This window comes from Leptonychotes weddellii, chromosome 10 (assembly GCF_054177405.1).
Source record: "Leptonychotes weddellii isolate Sample4059 chromosome 10, ASM5417740v2, whole genome shotgun sequence".
Taxonomy (NCBI): Eukaryota; Metazoa; Chordata; class Mammalia; order Carnivora; family Phocidae; genus Leptonychotes; species Leptonychotes weddellii.
The window spans coordinates 74,664,179-74,683,597 of NC_138378.1; the positions used below are offsets into that span (position 1 = coordinate 74,664,179).

The 19,419-nt window shown below is 38.0% G+C and overlaps 1 protein-coding gene across 3 annotated transcripts in view; it reads left to right on the forward strand.

Annotated features, from left to right (window-relative positions):
- APLF (aprataxin and PNKP like factor) overlaps nucleotides 1-14,513 on the forward strand; it is a 73,689-nt gene extending 59,176 nt beyond the window's left edge. Inside the window, exons 8-10 of one of the 3 annotated variants that reach the window (XR_014148907.1) lie at nucleotides 1,578-1,646; nucleotides 3,825-3,871; nucleotides 13,999-14,165. Coding sequence is in view for 2 of the 3 variants with exons in the window: in XM_081832086.1 (XP_081688212.1) it covers nucleotides 3,825-3,871; nucleotides 13,999-14,204 (253 nt within the window). In the remaining variant the exon portion in view is untranslated. Of the gene's footprint in view, nucleotides 1-1,577; nucleotides 1,647-3,824; nucleotides 3,872-6,120; nucleotides 6,197-13,998 lie in introns of all 3 variants that reach the window. The other 2 variants (XM_081832087.1, XM_081832086.1) reach the window with 2 other exon arrangements.
- The last annotated feature ends 4,906 nt before the right edge of the window (nucleotides 14,514-19,419 follow it).

Sequence of the window (19,419 nt, forward strand, 5' to 3'; positions counted from 1 at the left end):
CTCTCTCGCTGTCTCTCTCTCTGTCAAATAAATGGATAAAATCTTAAAAAAAAAAAAAAAAAAGATTTATTCATTTGACAGAGAGAGAGCACAAGCAGGGGGAGTGGCAGGCAGAGGGAGAAGCAGGCTTCCCACCGAGCAGGGAGCCCGATGTGGGGCTCGATCCCAGGACCCTGGGATCATGGCCTGAGCCGAAGGCAGACACTTAACTGACCAAGCCACCCAGGCGCCTGTATACTTGTCTTTTTATGAAAATAGCAAGTTCTCCTAGGAAAGGATGGAAACTATTATCAGAGCCTTAGAAACATCCCCGCCCCCCCCCACAAGGCAGATGAAAATCTGTCCATGGAGCTGAAAATCTTTTCCTTTTCTGAGTACAAAATTTCAAAATACACTTTTCTGCTCTTCCTTTTCGGAATATACAAGTGTAAAACTTTTTTCCTTATCTTTTATTCTGAAGTGGTTTGCCTTTTTCCTAGGCAGTATGTGAGGTTAGATTATGTAGGTGGGGTTTGTGAGTGCCATTGTGGATGTGTTTCAAGATAATAGAGAAGGGGGAACTATCTTCTGCAACCTTAAGGTTGAATCAGTACCCCTGCCCTCACCCCATTTGCCTTTAAAAACAGTTATTCTCACTTTCAGTCTCTCTGGTGGTGATAACTGTTATCAGCAGTCTTTTAACTGGTATTTGGTGCATAAACTGTACTTGAGTCTCTGTTAACTCCTTGGATCCATTTTCTGTACTTTTTTTTTTTATATAAGTGTAATTGACACACAAGTTACATTAGTTTCAGGTGTACAACATAGTGATTCAACAAGTTTATATATTATGCTATGCTGACCACAAGGGTAGCTACCATCTGTTACCATATAACCTATTACAATATCATTGAGTGTATTCCTTATGTTGTGTGTTTTATTCCCATGACTTATTGATTCCATAACCAGAAGCCTATATCTCCCACTCTCCTTCTCCCATTTTCCCCATCCTCCCACTCTCCTCCCTTCTGGCAACCATCAGTTTGTTCTCTGTGTTTATAGGTCTGATTCTGCTTTTGTTTGTTTGTTTATATTCTTTTGGATTTTTTTCAGATTCCACATATGAGTGAAATCATACGGTATTTGTCTTTCTCAGTCTGATTTATTTCATTTAGCATAATTTCCTCTAGGGCTATCCATGTTGTTGCAAATGGCATGATCTCATCCTTATTTATGGCTATATAATATTCCAGACAGACAGACAGACAGACACACACACACACACACCACATCGTCCTTATCCATTTGTCTATCAACAGACTCTTAGGTTGCTTCCATATCTTGGCAATTATAAATAATGCTACAGTAAACATAGGGGTGCATATATCCTTTCAAATTAGTGTTTTTGTTTTCTTTGGGTAAATATCCAGTTGTAGAATTATTGGATCATATGGTATTTCTGTTTTTAATTTTTGAGGAACCTCCATGCTGTTTTCCACAGTGGCTGCACCAATTCACATTTCCACCAACAGTGCACAAGAGTTCCTTTTTCTCCACTCCTCACCAACACTTGTTATTTGTTGTGTTCTTGATTTTAGCCATTCTGACAGGTGTAAGGTGATATCTCATTGTGGATTTGATTTGCAGTTCCTTGATGATTAGTGATGGTGAGCATCTTTTCATGTGTCTGTTGGCTATCCATATGTCTTCTTTGGAAAAATTCTATTCAGGCCCTCTGTCTATTTCTGTACTTATTTTTAAAGACTGACATTCACTTACTTGAGACTTTCTAAAAGCAGCCTTTGAAAGAGGCTGTAGTAGCAAACAATTAAGACCATATTTAACTGTTCAATAAATTTTTTCTTAATTATTAAGGGCAAAGTGGAAAAAGTTAGGACTGCTTGGAACCTGAAAAATATATATATTAAAAAGGACCAAAAGATTTTAAATCTCAGAAGACTATAAATAGTAATAGTAATAACAACAATGGGGCATCTGTATAGAATTGTTAACACTTGAAGAATCTCACAGAGGTATATGGAATTTTAGTGTACTAATCTTGCTACTTACCAGTAGGTTTGACATTTTTTTCAAAACAAAAAGCTACCAGTGTATTTAATTTTACCACACTCACACAAAAAGATTTTTTTAAAAGGTTACCAAAAATACTCTCAAATGACCAACAATCTTTTTCTAGGTTACTGATGAAGAATAACTTTGGTATTAATGTCCCTGTCCCTCATGTTTCTGTTCCTCCTCCACTGAAGTCCAGCATTAATTGTATTTTCATAAAGACTGCATTCAACAAGTCAGTCTTCCCACAAATCGTCCCTGCAGCTTTGTTCACGTGCAGCTCTCTTGGCCACATTGAAGTTGTCCAGTTTCTTTCTCTTAACTTTGAAGTGTCTTTTCCATTAAGAGGTCAGATTTGGGTTAATTATTCCAAATGCACAATCTTTTGTAGAATCTTTTTCCACTTTTTGAAACTGTTGAGTTATGACCCTAATTAACTGTGTGGTTGCAGTTTTGTACTGTGTTAAAGGCTCACAGTGTATGAAAAGTGATCCCCAAAACGAAGAGATATTAGCAATAAGAAATGTCTCTGACACCTGACACAGAGCCTGACATATAATTAGTGCCCCATGACTATTTATTGAACCAATGATGGATGTGTCAATGGCTAACATTAATTACTTACAACCTATCACGTCCTTGGACTAAGGACTTGCTCTGTATTCTTCATGAATCCTCACAACAGCTTTGTATGAGCTGTGCACTTCAGCACATACCTATTTTCAGTGTACCCCAGCTCTCCTGTGTCAGTCCCCCAAGAGAGATCCCCATCAAGTGGATCATGATCGACCAGTTACTGCTTTGGATTTTTGCTGCCTGGACAGTTTTGCATTATCTGGAGAATGCTTTATATATAGTGTACCCCAACACTCATTTAACTAGTAAAATAATAGAAGAGCTCATAGGTACATAAAATCAAAAATAGATATCCAAACAGTAGGTTCTGTATGACTTTGGAATATGTCGTATAAATTTCTCAATGCAAATTGACTTTTGTTTTCTCCTAACAATTGAGGATCTTTAGAGACATGACTTAGATGCTTTTGTCTTTGGATTCAAGAAGACCCTAAAAGTATCCTTTTAGACATTACAAACACATACATACACACACATATTTGATACTTTGTGTTCTATGTTTTATACACTATTATACATTTGTATTTTTATATATGTGATGTATGGCATTGACATTTTAGAAATACAGTATATCATATTTTGGGAATATGATATATTGTACTTCATCTCATACTGTTTTTCTCCAGTAAGTCATGAGGGAAAAACTTTTGTCTGGTTCACCAGTATAACTTTGCATCTAGAAATATGCCTGGACTGTAATAGGCACTTAATAAATGTTGTAATTAAAAAGCAAATGCTTTGGGGGGTGCCTCGGTGGCTCAGTCAGTTAAGCATCTGTCTTCGGCTCAGGTCATAATCCCACGGTCCTGGGATCAGCCCCATGTCGGGCTCCCTGCTCAGCAGGGAGTCTGCTTCTTGCTTTTCCTCTGCCTCTCCCCTTGCTCATGCTCTCTCTCTCAAATAAATAAATTCTTAAAAAAAAAGTAAATGCTTTGTACAGCATGGTGACCATAGTTAACAAAAAAAGTGAATGCTTTTCAATAAGAGGCTTACTGGGGCCTAATTTTATTTGTAGGTTAGTGAGTGTTCTTGTTTATTTTTGTTGTTGTTCTTGTTCTAGTTTAATTTAAATAGTCCTACTAATATTTAGTGATTGGAAAACTAGGTCTTAGTTTTGATTTCTCCTTTTTTTTTAGGAAGAATCCCCAGCACAAGATAGAATACAAACATAGTGCACTTCCAGGTAAGTAATTTTACTTCAGGAAACAAAATGAAATATTCAGATGATTCTCTTGTTAAACCTAGGTACAATTTCCAGTTATGTGAATTTTTTTTTATCTCTGCTTCTATGAATTTGCTGATTTTAATGATTTTTCTTAGATTAAAAAGAGTGATAAATTTTTTGTACACCAAATGTTTTCTACAATCATTGCACAACAATATATTTATCCTTATATCTTTTAGAATTCTCTCATTGACCAGTATCTGAAAACAAAATCTCAAACTAGCCTAAGTGATAATGAGAACTTACTGACTTCTTTCAGTGAAAAATCCAAAGTGTGGACGGATTTAGACAAGATTTACTGCTTTGGCTCATTAGTAATGTCAGTAATGTCACCAATGACCCAATTTCCTTTCATCATTCTGTCTTTAGAGGGGGTCATTATCATCCTAAGACTGGCTCTTCCCCCCACAAAGGGACTATATGAATTACTGGGATCACTGATGAGTTTGTACCACCCCTGGAACTAGGGTAGGGTCTCCTTCTTCAGAACCACAGGGATGCCTGACGGAAAGTAAAGTTTTGGGGGAAAGAGAGCGAGGGAGGACAGATACCAGAGAAGCAACCATCAAATGTCCTTCAGTCCGAGGTGCAGGCATCCATTCTACCTTCTCTTTTCCCGGTTCCAAACTCGAATACTTTTTACCTTTAACAAATTCTGGCTTCTTCATATCATTTATATAATGCAGAGGCAAATTTGGCACACAGTATTTCTGCCCACAGAATGAGAGAAGAAAATGCATATTCTGCAGGCTATGACCCCATGCACATGTATGTGCATAAACACAGCCCCCTTGTAACCAAGTGATAAAAATAAGGAATTTCACCATAAGAGAATTCCATTTGAAATTTCTCATTGAAACATACTTTTCGTGCTTTAGTACTTCAGACACAACTCATTTTATCTGAGCTAATAGGTTATAGAGGTTATATGTTATGTGTTATACTTTTTTTTACTGGGGCTGTATCTAATGATGTAGCATTTCTGGTGGTTAAATAAACTTTCTTACCAGGAGTCATGTAATGTATGTTGATTAAAGCATATTTTATTGGCAAGGTTTAACACTGTCCCATGATAATGCATTTGACACATCTGTATCTTTATAGAAATAAGAACCATTTTCCTAGGGGCGCCTGGGTGGCTCAGATGGTTAAGCGTCTGCCTTCGGCTCAGGCCATGATCCCAGGGTCCTGGGATCAAGCCCCACATTGGGCTCCCTGTTTGGCGGGGAGCCTGCTTCTCCCTCTCCCTCTACTGTTCCCCCTGCTTGTGCTCTCTCGCTCTATCAAATAAATAAATAAAATCTTTAAAAAAAACCCATTTTCCTAAAAACTATCAATGTGCATCAGATGGCATAGTTTAATCTGAGTTTTCTTTGAAAAGTCTCTATGAATTATCATTAGGGAATCTTCTGAAGGAAGAACATATTTTTACAACTGACTTTTTTTAACAGAAGCTTTTCATTTCATTGGAAAGCCAGTTTTTATAAAAGTGTAGATATTTTTAAGCAACATTTAATTTAATTTTTTTAAAAAAGATTTTATTTATTTATTTGTCAGAGAGAGAGGCAGAAAGAGAGAGCACACACAAGGGGGGGGGGAGCGGCAGGCAGAGGGAGAAGCAGGCTTCCCGCTGAGCAGGGAGCCCGATGCGGGGCTCCATCCCAGGACCCTGGGATCATGACCTGAGCCAAAGGCAGACGCTTAAGCTACTGAGCCACCCAGGCATCCCAACATTTAATTTTATATTTTTAATCTACTTTTAAGGGTTGTTATGTGGCGATATTGTCAGAACACTCTTTCTACTCTAAAACTTATAAATTAAGGTGTCTGGAGTATTTCCAATCTTAAATTAAATGTTGGGGTCTCATATTTCTTAATTTAGAGATATCTAACACTGAATTCTAACGTCCTTGTTTTTTTCATCTCCCGAATCCTTCAAGTTTAACATCATCCAAGATCTTAATTTCGTTTATATAGATTCAGTATACACTTATTGATTCATTATCGTGTCTTCCAAGTGAGCACAGTTAACAGAGATCCGTGAGACCCAGCTCTGGCTCTGTATGCTTGTGGCAGGACAGTCTAAAATCTCTGAGGAGAGGGAAGGAGCACTTTCTGCTGGGGCTTACCAGGGTAGAGCACGGTATGGGAATTTAGGCTAAGTTGGTCATTAAGGTGGTTGGATTTAAATCATCTTTGTTTCTTAGCTCTGTGGTCGGTAGGTAGAAGATATCCCAGACAAAGTGAGTCATGGATCAGTGAAGGACATCGAGGTAGAAGATGGTAAGTGGTGTGTGGAGTTAGCAAGTGGATCAGTTTAACTAATACGGAGAGTGTCTGTAGTTACCATGGATGATACTAAAAAGATGTATGGAGGCCAGATTATAGAAGCTCTTGAAAACTAGACTAAGATGTGGGTGCGTTGGCATGTAATGGTGAGGTGGTATTTTATCCAAATCAAGTTGGTAACAATGAGCCGTCCGAGTTAGAGTGGGGAATGGTTTCTGATGTCAGGCAGTTGAATAAAGGGCCAGAGCTAGGGTGGCTACCATGAGAATGGAAAGATAGGCATGGATACAAGTGAGATTTTGAAGGAAAAATCAGTCAGATTTGCCAACTAATTGGTTTGGGGCCTGAGATGACATAAAGGAAATAATGATGCCTCAGAATTATAATACAATTTATCAGGAGACTGGGGATGACATTTACATATCATAGAGATCAGGAGGAAGAGCCAGGTAGTTGTTGTTGTTGTTGTTTTAATTTAAACATGTTGAATTTGAGGTGGGGGTATCATAACTACACAATGAGACAATAAAATTTAATATGGTACTGGTGTTAAAATAACTGCATTGAACTCTTACTATTTAACTTCTGATTTGTAGCACTTCTAAAACATTTCTGTCTACAGAGTTCTTCCACACATGTCACAATTTATGTAGTGTATTTTTTTTTTGTAGGTTTGACTGCTGTCATCTCTTAAGCTTCTTATATATCTAATTGGTTTAAAATTTCACTAACTTTCCACACTTTTTTTTAGAATTGCTGTGGTTTTGGCACAAAATACTGAATGCAAGAGTAATCAATGCCAGGAAAATTTTATTTTATACTTTCTTAGCTACCTTACCTGTTGACAACATTAAAAAAAAAATTATCACCAGCATTTTATTATCTGATTATTGGAGTCATTCTGGCTTTTATTATTATGTGATATGCGTTATTCTAGGCTATAGGTACCATCCATGGCTGAAAATTTTTTTTTAAAGGTTTTATTTATTTATTTGACAGAGAGAGACACAGTGAGAGAGGGAACATAAGCAGGGAGGGGGAAGCAGGCTTCCCGCGGAGCAGGGAGCCCGATGTGGGGCTCGATCCCAGGACCCTGGGTTCATGACCTGAGCTGAAGGCAGATGCTTAATGACTGAGCCACCCAGGCGCCCCATGGCTGAAATTTTAGAATGTTCTACTGATAGTTATTTTAATTTCTCTCTAGTTCTGCACACATTTGCTTATATATACTTTTCTTCCAGAAGTAGAACCCAAAAGTTCTAGAAAGCTATTGTGGAAATTAATGGAACTTAAATGAGATTCTATAAACTGCTGCTTAGTGTGGGGAAATTGGAGAGATTTGGGGATACAAAAAAGGCTAGTGCAGTGGGATTTAAAAAGAGGAATAAACTTCATGTATAATAAAGTAGATCAGAATACACAAGCTGCTTTTCCAAGGCTAAACTATGAATACCCAGCTAGTAGCTTGGTGCATGAGAAAGATGTGTCTTTCGTAGTAAAATGAAGTATTTAAAAAAGTGTTTATTCTTGTAGTATGTAGTAGATTTTCATCTTTAGAATATTGGGCTAAAAGTTTTTTTACTTAATGAGAATTAATATCCTAATTAGTTCTCAGATTTACTGGTAAAGAAAGGAAAATAAAATCTGAAGAATTATGATGTTAAGCTGTAAATCTGCTATGAGGCATCTCTTAGATGTCATCTAAGATGACAATCTTAGATCCTAACACCAGAAATCTGTTTGGAAAAATCAGCACTTTGGAACGATCTTTTCTCTCTGTAAAAATCAACATTTCTTCCAACATGCATTTGACACAGTGTACTCTTCACTAGCTCTTCAGACTTATGTTCTTAGGGTAAGAACTGACCGTGAAATTTTAAACCGTAAAGAAAAGGTTAGATACAAACTTAGGAATTGTTATTCTGATATGACACATCCCTCCACATGAACAGAAATTAAGAAATGACCACAGCCTAATATCAAATAGTTAATCTCCTGTTGTTTTAAATACGTTAAAAGAGTTTGTTACTTTTCTAAAGGCGGTTCTTTTCCATCATGGAAGCCCAGCATTACCCATCAGTTTTTAAAACTAAGTGACCACCTGTCCTGTGCTGCTTCGTGCAGTCAGGCTGTCATCCCTACATTCCATATGACTTCAATGATTTGGAGAGAAAGTGATGATTCCTACTTTGGCCTTAAAATTAGAACTTTGGAGTCAGAAAAGATTTTTGAAGTAATTCAATCAACATCCTTTGACTCAGAGATAAAAACATAAATTCCATTAAGCCATTAAGTTAAGTGACTTGTTCATTGTTTATGGGCTTGTTTATGACCTAGATCTTTGGGCTTCTACTCCCCAGTCTATCCTCTCTCTTAAACCACAGCTGCTTTTTAGAAACTTTCTGTTGGATGAGGGGGATGGACAACCACATAAAAACAGCAATAACTATCAGCAAGAAACTTCTAGGTGAAGATAGAGAAAAAAAAATTATTTCATCAGAGTTCACCTCGATTTGGAAGAAACAAGCACACTTCTGATTTCTTAGACACACTCAAGAATTATATTTCAGGGGCGCTTGGGTGGCTTACTTGAATCAGACTCTTGATTTTGGCTCAGGTCATGATTTCAGGCTTCTCCTTGGCTGTGTGCTGGTCATTGAGCCTGCTTAAGATTTCTCTCTCTCCCTCCACTTCTCCCCCCCACCTTGCACACACACTCTCTCTCTCTCCCTCTTAAAAAAAAATTATATTTCAAATCAGCTAGTCATTATTTAAGAAAATGTTATGTGTAAGCGCTTATTTTTTTCAGAAATGCAATTATGCTATTTAATTCTGTGGAAATCTACAAAAAATAACACTAAAAATTATGTTTTGTTATTGAGTAAAGAAAATTAAACAGTTCCTGGCTGTGTCTCCTGTTACTATTTTTGTACTTTAATAAGCCTTTCACCAATCATGACATTATCTGTACAATACTGGAGTCTTGGCTTGGGATCGTCCATGATGGGATTCCTCATGTATGTTACCTGGTTCTCTAACCAGCAAGCTTCCTTGTATGAGCTTTCTTTGAAATTTTTATATAGCTAACAGTGCTACTAGCAAGGTTTATGTGAACTTTATTAGTTTTATCACTTTAAATCCAGCTATTCAGATACCATACTATATGTTTCAGCTTGCCCAGTTAGAGAATACATGCATGGGCTTTTTTTTTTTTTTTGCTTTTGCTTATATCCCTTTTGCATAAAAACTTAATTGTAGGGGCGCCTGGGTGGCGCAGTTGGTTAAGCGTCTGCCTTTGGCTCAGGTCATGATCCCAGGGTCCTGGGATCGAGCCCCGCATAGGGCTCCCTGCTCGGCAGGAAGTCTGCTTCTCTCTCTACCCTCTGCCCCTTCCCTTGCTTGTGCACTCTCTCTCTGTGTGTCAAATAAATCAAATCTTAAAAATAAAAAATTGTATGCTAAAAACAGGCATTTTATTCCTAGGTTAGGTGCTAGCCATATTTAGTTCAGAACCCTGCGTCCTGAGTTTATTCCCATGATTCAGGAAGTCATGTAATAATTCAGATCAACAAGTGTGCTTATTCAAAGCATTTTCCAAGTAAGTCACGTTTCACTGTCTGCATAGCCTAGTTACACTGAAAGGCAGAAACTGTTATTTTTCTAAAAACACCTTCAGCAATTAAAAAAAAAAGGTAAGCTTCCATCTAGCTGTCATTTACACTGTGGGATATTTAAAGTCACTGATTGAATTTGCTAAAGAGGATCCATTGTAATTGATTCCAGAAAATAATCACATGTCAGCATTCAGTACTCTGTTAAGAAGTGTCCACCTGGCGCTGCTAGCGCAGGACATAGAGCTGACTTTGCCTTTGTCATGAGCTGGCTCTTCAGGTGCTTTTACTTAAAGCACGAAATGCCTGTTCATGTGAAGTAAAATGGATGAAATTTGACTACCAGCTACATGGAGTTCTGTTATGGGTGTTTTTTTTTTTTTTTAGATTCTGAACCTCCTATTTAAAAGAATATGAATGTGATGTTTATATAAATGAAGATTTGATAGATACAAACAATTTTTTGAGGAATAACATGACCTTATTGCTCAAGAAATTAGCCTGCCCAGTAAGTTGCTAAAGATTTCCAGGGTTCATTGAAGCTTCAAGCCCCTTCAATTAGCAGGACTTAGATAAAAGTCTTTAATGTAGTCCATTATATTGACAGGCTAGTGATAAAAAGTGTAGGTTATGATAAGGGTTTCTGTAAAACTAAAGATGTTCAGCAGTTGATTTGCAAATTGTTCATTTGTTCATCCAGTCATATATTTAACAAATATATATATTAAATGTCTTCCATGTGTTAGACATTGTTGTAGGAGTTGAGGATACAATAGAGGCAAAGCCTTGCCCTCGTAGAATTTTACAAAGGTGGACAGTGTAAACAACTATATGACATCATATAGTGATAACTGCCAAGAAGAAAAAGTTGTGTAAGAGGACAGAATGGCAATGTTGTGTGTGGTGGGGGACAGGTGCCACTTCAGATAGGATGGTGAAAGGACTCTGATAATTTGACATTAGAGCAGAGGCTTGAAGGAGAGAGCAAGACAGGTGATTATCTGAGGGAAGAATATGCCAGGCAAGGGGAATGGTGCCTCCAGAAGCCCTGGAGATGATCCTGCTTGTCCTATTCAAGGAGCAGTAGAAAAAGGGTATGAAACAAAGAGAATAAGGAAGGAGTGGCAGATGGGATCAGAAAAGCTAGCAGTGAGCTAGTTGTATAGGGTCTTAGAGGCCAGGACCTCCAAGTCAGGACTTCAGATTTAATCCAGAGTGAGATAGAAAGGTATTGGACGGGCGCCTGGGTGGCTCAGTTGGTTAAGCAACTGCTTTCGGCTCAGGTCATGATCCTGGAGTCCGGGGATCGAACCCCGTTCAGGGCTCCTTGCCTCGGCGGGGAGTCTGCTTCTCCCTCTGACCCTCCCTGCCTGTGCTCTCCCACTTTCAAATAAATAAATAAATTATCTTAAATTAAAAAAAAAAACAACAACAAAAGAAAAAAAAAGATATTGGAAGGTTTTCTGGCTTCTCTGTGGAGAGTAAATAAGAGTGGAAGCGAGAAACCAGTTGGGTGAACATTGGAATTGACTGAAAAAAGAAGATGATGGTATGGGGACCAGAGAATGGAGTAGATGTAGTGAAAAGTGGCAGATAGTTTTTGATGGCAGAGCCAATAGGATCTCTTGACACATTGGATATTGGGTTTTCAGTGGAGGATATTCAAGGATGACTCCAAGGTTTCTTGGAAGGTTGGAGAAGTCATATATTCAAGACTGATAAAAGAATGACTAGATTTGGGTGAAGCACCTCAAGAGTTGTGTTCTGGGAATATGATGTTTCAAGATGCCTGTTCATTATGCAAGTAGAGAGAACCCATAGGCAGTGAGAAAGGAGTCTGGAATTCAGATGGTGGTCAGGGCTTAGGATATACATTTGGGAATTTAGGATGTAAGACTGGAGTGTGTTAGAGAAGAGATCCCAGCCAGAAACTTGAATATTCCAACATTTAGAGATTGGGAAGATCTGAGGAAGAGCCAGCAAAGGAGCCTGAGAAGGAACAGCCAAATAAAGGAGGAGGAGAACCTGAAGGTGTTTCAGCTTTATATATGTTTTTCTTTTTAAAGATTTTATTTATTTATTTGACAGAGAGAGACACAGCGAGAGAGGGGACACAAGCAGGGGGAGTGGGAGAGGGAGAAGCAGGCCTCCCCTCTGAGCAGGAAACCCGACGCAGGACCCTGGGAGCATGACCTGAGCCAAAGGCAGACGCTTAACGACTGAGCCACCTAGGCGCCTCTGTATATGTTTTTCTTGTAAATCTGCTAGGTTAATTTCTGAATCTGAGAGGAGACGCGTTACTGAGATGTCACTAGTTATATATATGAGATACTTCCAAAGCCAAATGGCCAAGAACAGAGACGTTGACGGTCTTTCCTCCTCCCTCCTTCGCCATCTGCAAAACTACGCTCGAAATGTTTTTTAAATGTTTCCCATCATAAAAGTTTTATGGGAAATTGAGATTAGCTAGACATAAAACATGCCCTCAGGATGCGTACAGGAGATAAGAAATGTTTACAAATAAATACAATGCTAGATTTCCCTTAAGGCACTGGTGTGCTTCTTATGCTAATGAGAACTGTGCAAATCATTATGTAGCCTTTTTAGCCTTGGCTGCGGAGAAACCTGATACTCAGTTTCTAATAATTATGTTAAAAATGAAGGTTGACATGTTTACATTCTGGTTTTTATGTTCTTAGTTTCTACTTTTATTTGTATTTTTTTATGACCTCATTATTACTCAGGGAGAAACCTGATGCTCAGTTTCTAATAATTATGTTAAAAAATGAAGGTTGACATGTTTACATTCTGGTTTTTATGTTCTTAGTTTCTACTTTTATTTGTATTTTTTTGTGACCTCATTATTATAAGCTGTCTCAAATCCTCTCTGGAAATGAATGGTGATATTAAGAAAAATGTAAATGTCTGGGCTGTGAGAGTTAAGAGGGCAGATAAATTACCTTTTTTTTTTTTTTTTTGGTCATCCTCATTTCTTCCTCCTCAAATTTCTTGAGTTTCATTTAAGTTACATCTATCTATTGCATGTGAACATTTTAGGAAGAAGTTAAGTAAAGCATATACAGGAGTACAAACAGTAATTTTTTAACCCATATATGTGGTGTTGATCATAGGGATTGTCCCCTGCCATTCAGAGATTTCCAGATAGAATCTTCCTACTTGTTCCTTAAATATTCCACATCATCCTAGAGTCTCTCGCTGCTTATTTTAAAACATGCCTGTTGCTTGCAATGGAAAGTAAATAAAACAGAGTGGGATGAGGGAAGAAGTGGATTTGGAGACCAAAGAATTCTAGTATTATAATTCTAGTTTTATAATATTACTTAGAAATCTATAAATTCTGTACTATTATTTAGAAATCTATAAATTTTAATGGCTGTTACCATAGCAATCCTGATATTTTCAGTAATCACAGTCCCTGAAATATGAACTGTAAGATCTATAAAACCAAACGTTCCAAAGTGTATAGACTCATATTTTCTCATTTGATCACAAACATGGTGTGTTAATCAGATTGTGCCAATTCTCCTGTGATCACAGACTGTCCCCAGATTTCAGTGCCTCACAGCAATAAATAGGTGTATTTCTCCCTCATGTTTCGGCTGCATGTTAGCTGTGGCCTTGTCCGATGTGGGTTCTCATCCTGGAATCCAGGCTGAAGGATCATCCCTGAGCTGGAATGGGACCTGAGGGAGATGGTGGCAGAGGGAAAAGGACAGCAGCAGAACCACAGAAAGGCACTTAAAGCTTCCCGTTGGAAGTTGCACAAACTATTTCCATCCACTTTTCTTTGACCAAGTGTGATGTCAGTGGGGTTGGTTAAATTAATCATGTCACAGGGAGGGACAGTAAGTACCTGGGACAAAACTATATTCTACCACCCCGAGGGTAAGGTAGCGTGAATATGATTATGATATTATTAAGGAACCATTATTAGGATTCTCACAGGACATTTTAGTTTCAGGAGCCTCATGGTAGGAAAAGTTAGAAGTCTAACAAAGAGTAATTTTAGCCCCGTTTCTAGAAATTTGTGGTGGTTAGTGATGTCTTAAGTAAAATTAATTATTCTTGTCAGAGAAAGACATTTTACAGTTAGATATCTCTACTCCTGGGTTTGAGTGGCGATTGATATGTTGGCTGCCAAATTCTTTTTTTTTTTTTTTTCAGTGAGAAGCGTATCAGATGAAGACAGTGATAATGTTGGGCAACCCAATGAGTACGACCTCAGTGACAACTTTCTAGATGATGAGGAAGAAGAATATGAGCCGACAGATGAAGATTCTGACTGGGAACCAGGACAGGAAGACCAAGAGAAGGAAGATGTGGAAGAGCTTTTGCAAGAAGCAAAAAAGTTTATGAAAAGGAGAAAGTAACTTTTTTCTGAGATAATATATGGCTCACAGTTATTCTGTATGGAAAAAATTCAGGTACTAAGGAGGCACTTAAGCGATAATTGTTTTCCTTCTTTTGATAGTTATGACTTTGCTGTTGACTGTGCAGATGAAACATTGATATATCAACCTTCGATGCAGTGGATGGCATTTGTTTTGTTGCCTTGCTTTTTCTATCCTATTTAAAGCATCTGGAAATAGGAAGCAGACAGAGAGTTAAAGAGAAATAATTGATATTTTTCATGTACTTTGTGTGTTAGTAATAAAAAGTAAAAGCCATGGGTCGCACAATACTTTGACCTTGTTTCTTTTTTCCAAAGATTCTATCTTTATAGAATACGAGGCAAGCAGAACCAGGAAAATTACATCATGGGTGGGAGAGCATGTGTCTTTTATTGCTATTGAAGTAATTCTTCAAGCAGAACCAGGCTTTAGAGAGTGACAGCCATCATATAATGGCTATTATTTTTCTAGTACCCAGGGTATGAGCTTTACAATTTCATTTACTACTTTTGTTCTTTGAAACTCGGGGAAATGAGTATCAAATGGATACTGAAAATATATTCAACTAGACCGTAGAAATGTCCACCCTGCAGGCAATGTTATTTCGTGCCCCACATCTGTAATTTACTCTATGTCTGAATTTAAAAGTAGAAAAAGTCAAAGGATTTGACAGTTTCTTTTTCAAACTAAAGTCCTGCATGGTTATTTTAACTCTCAATGTTCCTTCTTTACATAAAAAGATCTAGAAATGATTTTTGACCATCGTTTTCTCAGATGACATTAGGTTCTTTTGTCCCCAGATGAAGGCAGCAAGCTGTCTGCTAGTATTCAAGATTTCAAGAAGAAACCCTTTATTCTCTAGTTTTATGAAGTGTATCTCTGTTCTCAAACTACTTCAGGCCCTGTAATACTCTTCATTTTAGGTGACTTAGAATTTTTGAAATCCAGTTTCGAATCTTTAATAGCAGTTGGGTATGGGAACACCACAATAGGCACAATATTGAAATCATAAATCGCTAAACCAAAAGTGTCCTAATATTCATCTAACACTAATATTTTCTATTCTAAGAGAACCTGGGAATTTATAATTTAAAAGAGCAAGACAGCTTTATAATTGTTCTGTTAGTGTTTTTTAATGTCTTTCAAAGTTAATTATGTAATACTAAAATTAACTTAAACTGGCCAGGACAAGATAAATATTTCTTTAGACTATTATTACCTATTATTCTGACTTTGCCTCTGTTATTTAGGAACTGATTTGCCCCTTGTAATGTCCCTTTAGTCTTGGGGGCTTGACAGACGTATGAAAAAAATCTTTGAACTCATTTTCATCCCTGCACTGACTTAATCCTTAAAGGGTTGGTTTTTTTTAAGATTTTATTTATTTATTTGACAGAGGGAGACACAGCGAGAGAGGGGAACACAAGCAGGGAGAGTGGGAGAGGGAGAAGCAGGCTTCCCGCCGAGCAGGGAGCCCGACGCGGGGCTCGATCCCAGGACCCTGGGATCAGGACCTGAGCCGAAGGCAGTCGCTTAACGACTGAGCCACCAGGCGCCCCTTAAAGGGTTTTTTAATCCACTCATAGATATATCCCCAAAACACTTGAAAATGTGTTCACACAAAAACTTGTACACAGTGTCCATAGAGGCATTATTTATAACAGTCCAAAAGTATAGGAGCCTGGGTGGCTCAGTTGGTTAGGTGTCTGCCTCTTGATCTCAGCTCAGGTCTTGATCTCAGGGTTGTGAGTTCGAGCCCTGTGTTGGGCTCCACGCTGGGCCTGGAGCCTACTTAAAAAATAAATAAACAGGGCGCCTGGGTGGCTCAGTTGGTTAAGCAACTGCCTTCGGCTCGGGTCATGATCCTGGAGTCCCAGGATCGAGTCCCGCATCGGGCTCCCTGCTCAGCAGGGAGTCTGCTTCTCCCTCTGACCCTCCCCCCTCTCATGCTCTCTCTATCTCATTCTCTCTCTCAAATAAATAAATAAAATCTTAAAAATAAATAAATAAATAAACAAATATAAATAAAATTGGTATAATAGTCAAAAAGTGGAAACATCTAAATGCCTATAGGTTGATGAATGGATAAACAAAATGTGGCATATCCCTACAATGGAATATTTTTGGCAATGAAAAAGAACTGAAGGATTGATACATGCTATAACATGGATAAACCTTGAAAAGGTTGTGCTAAGTGAAAGAAGCCAGCTGCAAAAGGCCACATATTATATGAACTAATTTATATGAAGTATCCAAAATAGGCAAATCCAGAGAAAGTAGATTAGTGGTTGCCAGGGGCTGGAGGAGGCAGGGACAGGAGGTGACTGCTAATGGGTACAGGGTCTCCTTAGGATTGTTAAAAATGTTCTATAATTAGTGGCGATTGTTGCACAACTCTGTAAATACACTAAAATCCACTGACTTGTACACTTTCAAAGTGTGGATTTTATGGTTTGTGGATTATGTGTTTTAATAAAGCTGCTATAAAAAGAGAATGCAAAAGGTGACACTAGTCTTTCAGAAAGAAAAAAGCATTTAATCAGAATATGTTCTTCTTGGCAATAATGTGATAGCTCATGGTAACTTTTTTTTAGAGTGGGGAGGGGGGCTGAGGGAGAGGAGAGAGAGAATCTCAAGCAGGCTCCACACCCAGTGTGGAGCCCAATGTCAGGCTCATTCTCACAACCCTGAGATCATGACCTGAGCTGAAATCAATAGTCAGATGCTCAACTGACTGAGCCACCCAGGCACCCCTCATGGTAGCTGTTTTTAAATATAGTCTGATGTGGCTTCCATAATCATCCCGAAGACACTTTTCAGTATAATATATAAATGTATGACTTAATTGACTAGAGTGTAGTGAGCATTTGCCACTTGGAATTGGACCATATTTAAATCTGAGACTTACAAAAGAGAGGGAAAACTGATGACATTAGCTTGTCAGTGGGTACAAAAGCAATGTTAACAAAAACTTGATTCTTAAAGTAATTGCTGTCCTAAACAGTGTATAGGAGCCAACTCTCCCTATCATGGGTGTTCACAGAATTTAAACTATATCTCAGCCAAAAATTGTACACAGACATTTCTTACCAATGTGCTTAATTCTGAAAGCAAATGTTTTTTGTTGACTTCTTGTTGGAGTTGGGGGGCTGGTTCTGGGACCTTGGGAAGCTGAGACATGAAGATTTTTCAGTGACACCCAGACCCTGCTTTTGTTTTTGCCCCAAGTTGAGGATGGCCTTGTCAGTACTGTTGGTTTCTAGAACTGGAAGATCCCTAGTGGTTGTAAACATTCATTTCATGTAATTGAAAGCAAATAGATTGTGAGCATAATTTTCCAAGAATGGTGACATAAAGCTGGGAATAAATAGACAGTGACTTTCTTCCAATTAATTGTGTGCAGAGTTCAGTGTCACCAACACACCCCGTGGTGGGAGAAACCACACACTGACATGCTGCATCCAACCCTGCTCTGTTGAGACCACCTTGTTCCTATTAAGTTCTCTTTCTTGAGTAGGAATCTATAATGGGGTGTGTGGTGTGTCAGTGTCTGTCTATGTATGTATTTTCCTCCTGCCAATCTGTAAACCATACTTACGAAGCTCCTCTACAATAGATACTGAGAGAAAAGGGATAAAGATGAATTGCTGCTGACATTATGACTGGCTATCCTAATACAATGTATGTAACTTTATTTTTTTATTTATTTATTTTTTTTAACAGATTTTATTTATTTATTTGAGAGAGAGAGAATGAGAGAGAGCATGAGAGGGGAGAGGGTCAGAGGGAGAAGCAGACTCCCTGCTGAGCAGGGAGCCCGATGCGGGACTCGATCCTGGGACTCCAGGATCATGACCTGAGCCGAAGGCAGTCGCTTAACCAACTGAGCCACCCAGGCGCCCGTATGTAAACTTTATTATCATAAGCAACCACAGTTGTGCTTTGTTGTGCCCAAGACCCTGTCTAGCACAGAACGGCATAGAATCCCTGTTTCCATGTGCTTACAGTCTATTCGGGAAGTTGGATATTTATTCATTTAGTAACAATGACTACTGCATACTATGGGGGTTCAAGGGAGAAAAAGACATGGGGTCTACAGTCACAGAGTTTACAAAGGCAATGAGGCAATTAGCCAAATAACAATGGGTAAAATGGGACTAGTCAGAGAAGGGAATGCTGGATTATAATCTAAATATCCCGTCTTGCTGCATATTGAAATATATTCTCAATCTTGAGGAAAAGCCTTTGTATGAGGGAGTTACAAGCTGAATTAGTAGATTTTTTCATAGAACACAATTTTTACTTGAAAGAATGATTAGAATAGCAGATATGCTATGGTTATTCAAATTTGAGTATTTGGCGGATGTTTCCTCAAAAAAGTACAAAGCGAGCCTGTTTTTCAAGGAAAACAACCAACAGTATTTGTTGTAATTGTAAAACTTGAGCTTTCAAGCAAAAATTAGAATTTTGGAAAATCTGTATTTGTCACTTGTGAGCTTGATAGCTTCCCAAAGCTTTCAAAACTGTTATCATGGTAATATAATATAATGAAGTGTGTCGACGTTTGGAAGAGCTGCAGAAGTGAGCAAGCCAATATTTTCCAAATGACCAGTGTATGTTACAAAATCAGGGATGGGTAAAATCCATTCAAAGCAAAAGATAGACCAGTGGAATTTAATGTAACAGAGCCTGTCTGTATGGTTCATTAATTTAGTTTCAGACTACATATTGTAAATAACCTTTCAGAAGCTACCATTTTTCTAACTTCAGTGACATATCAAAAATAATATCCATAATTATCTGAAAAGCCTATTAAAATACTCTTCCTTTCCCAAGTACATATCTGTGTAAGGCCTACTTTTCTCTATATACTTTAAGCAAAACAACATATGAGAGTAGATCCATGAATCTGGCTATCTTCTATTAAGCGAGGCATTAGAAAGATTTATAAGAAAATAGAACAATGCCACTCATCTCACTAAGTTAAAAAAAAACTAGTTGTTTTTCATAAAATACATTTCTTGTTTATTTTATTATTTTTCATTATTTTTTAAAATTTTTAATTGTTATGTTAATCACCATACATTACATCATTAGTTTTAGATGTAGTGTTCCATGATTCATCGTTTGTGTGTAACACCCAGTGCTCCATGCAAAACGTGCCCTCTTTAATACCCATCACCAGGCTAACCCA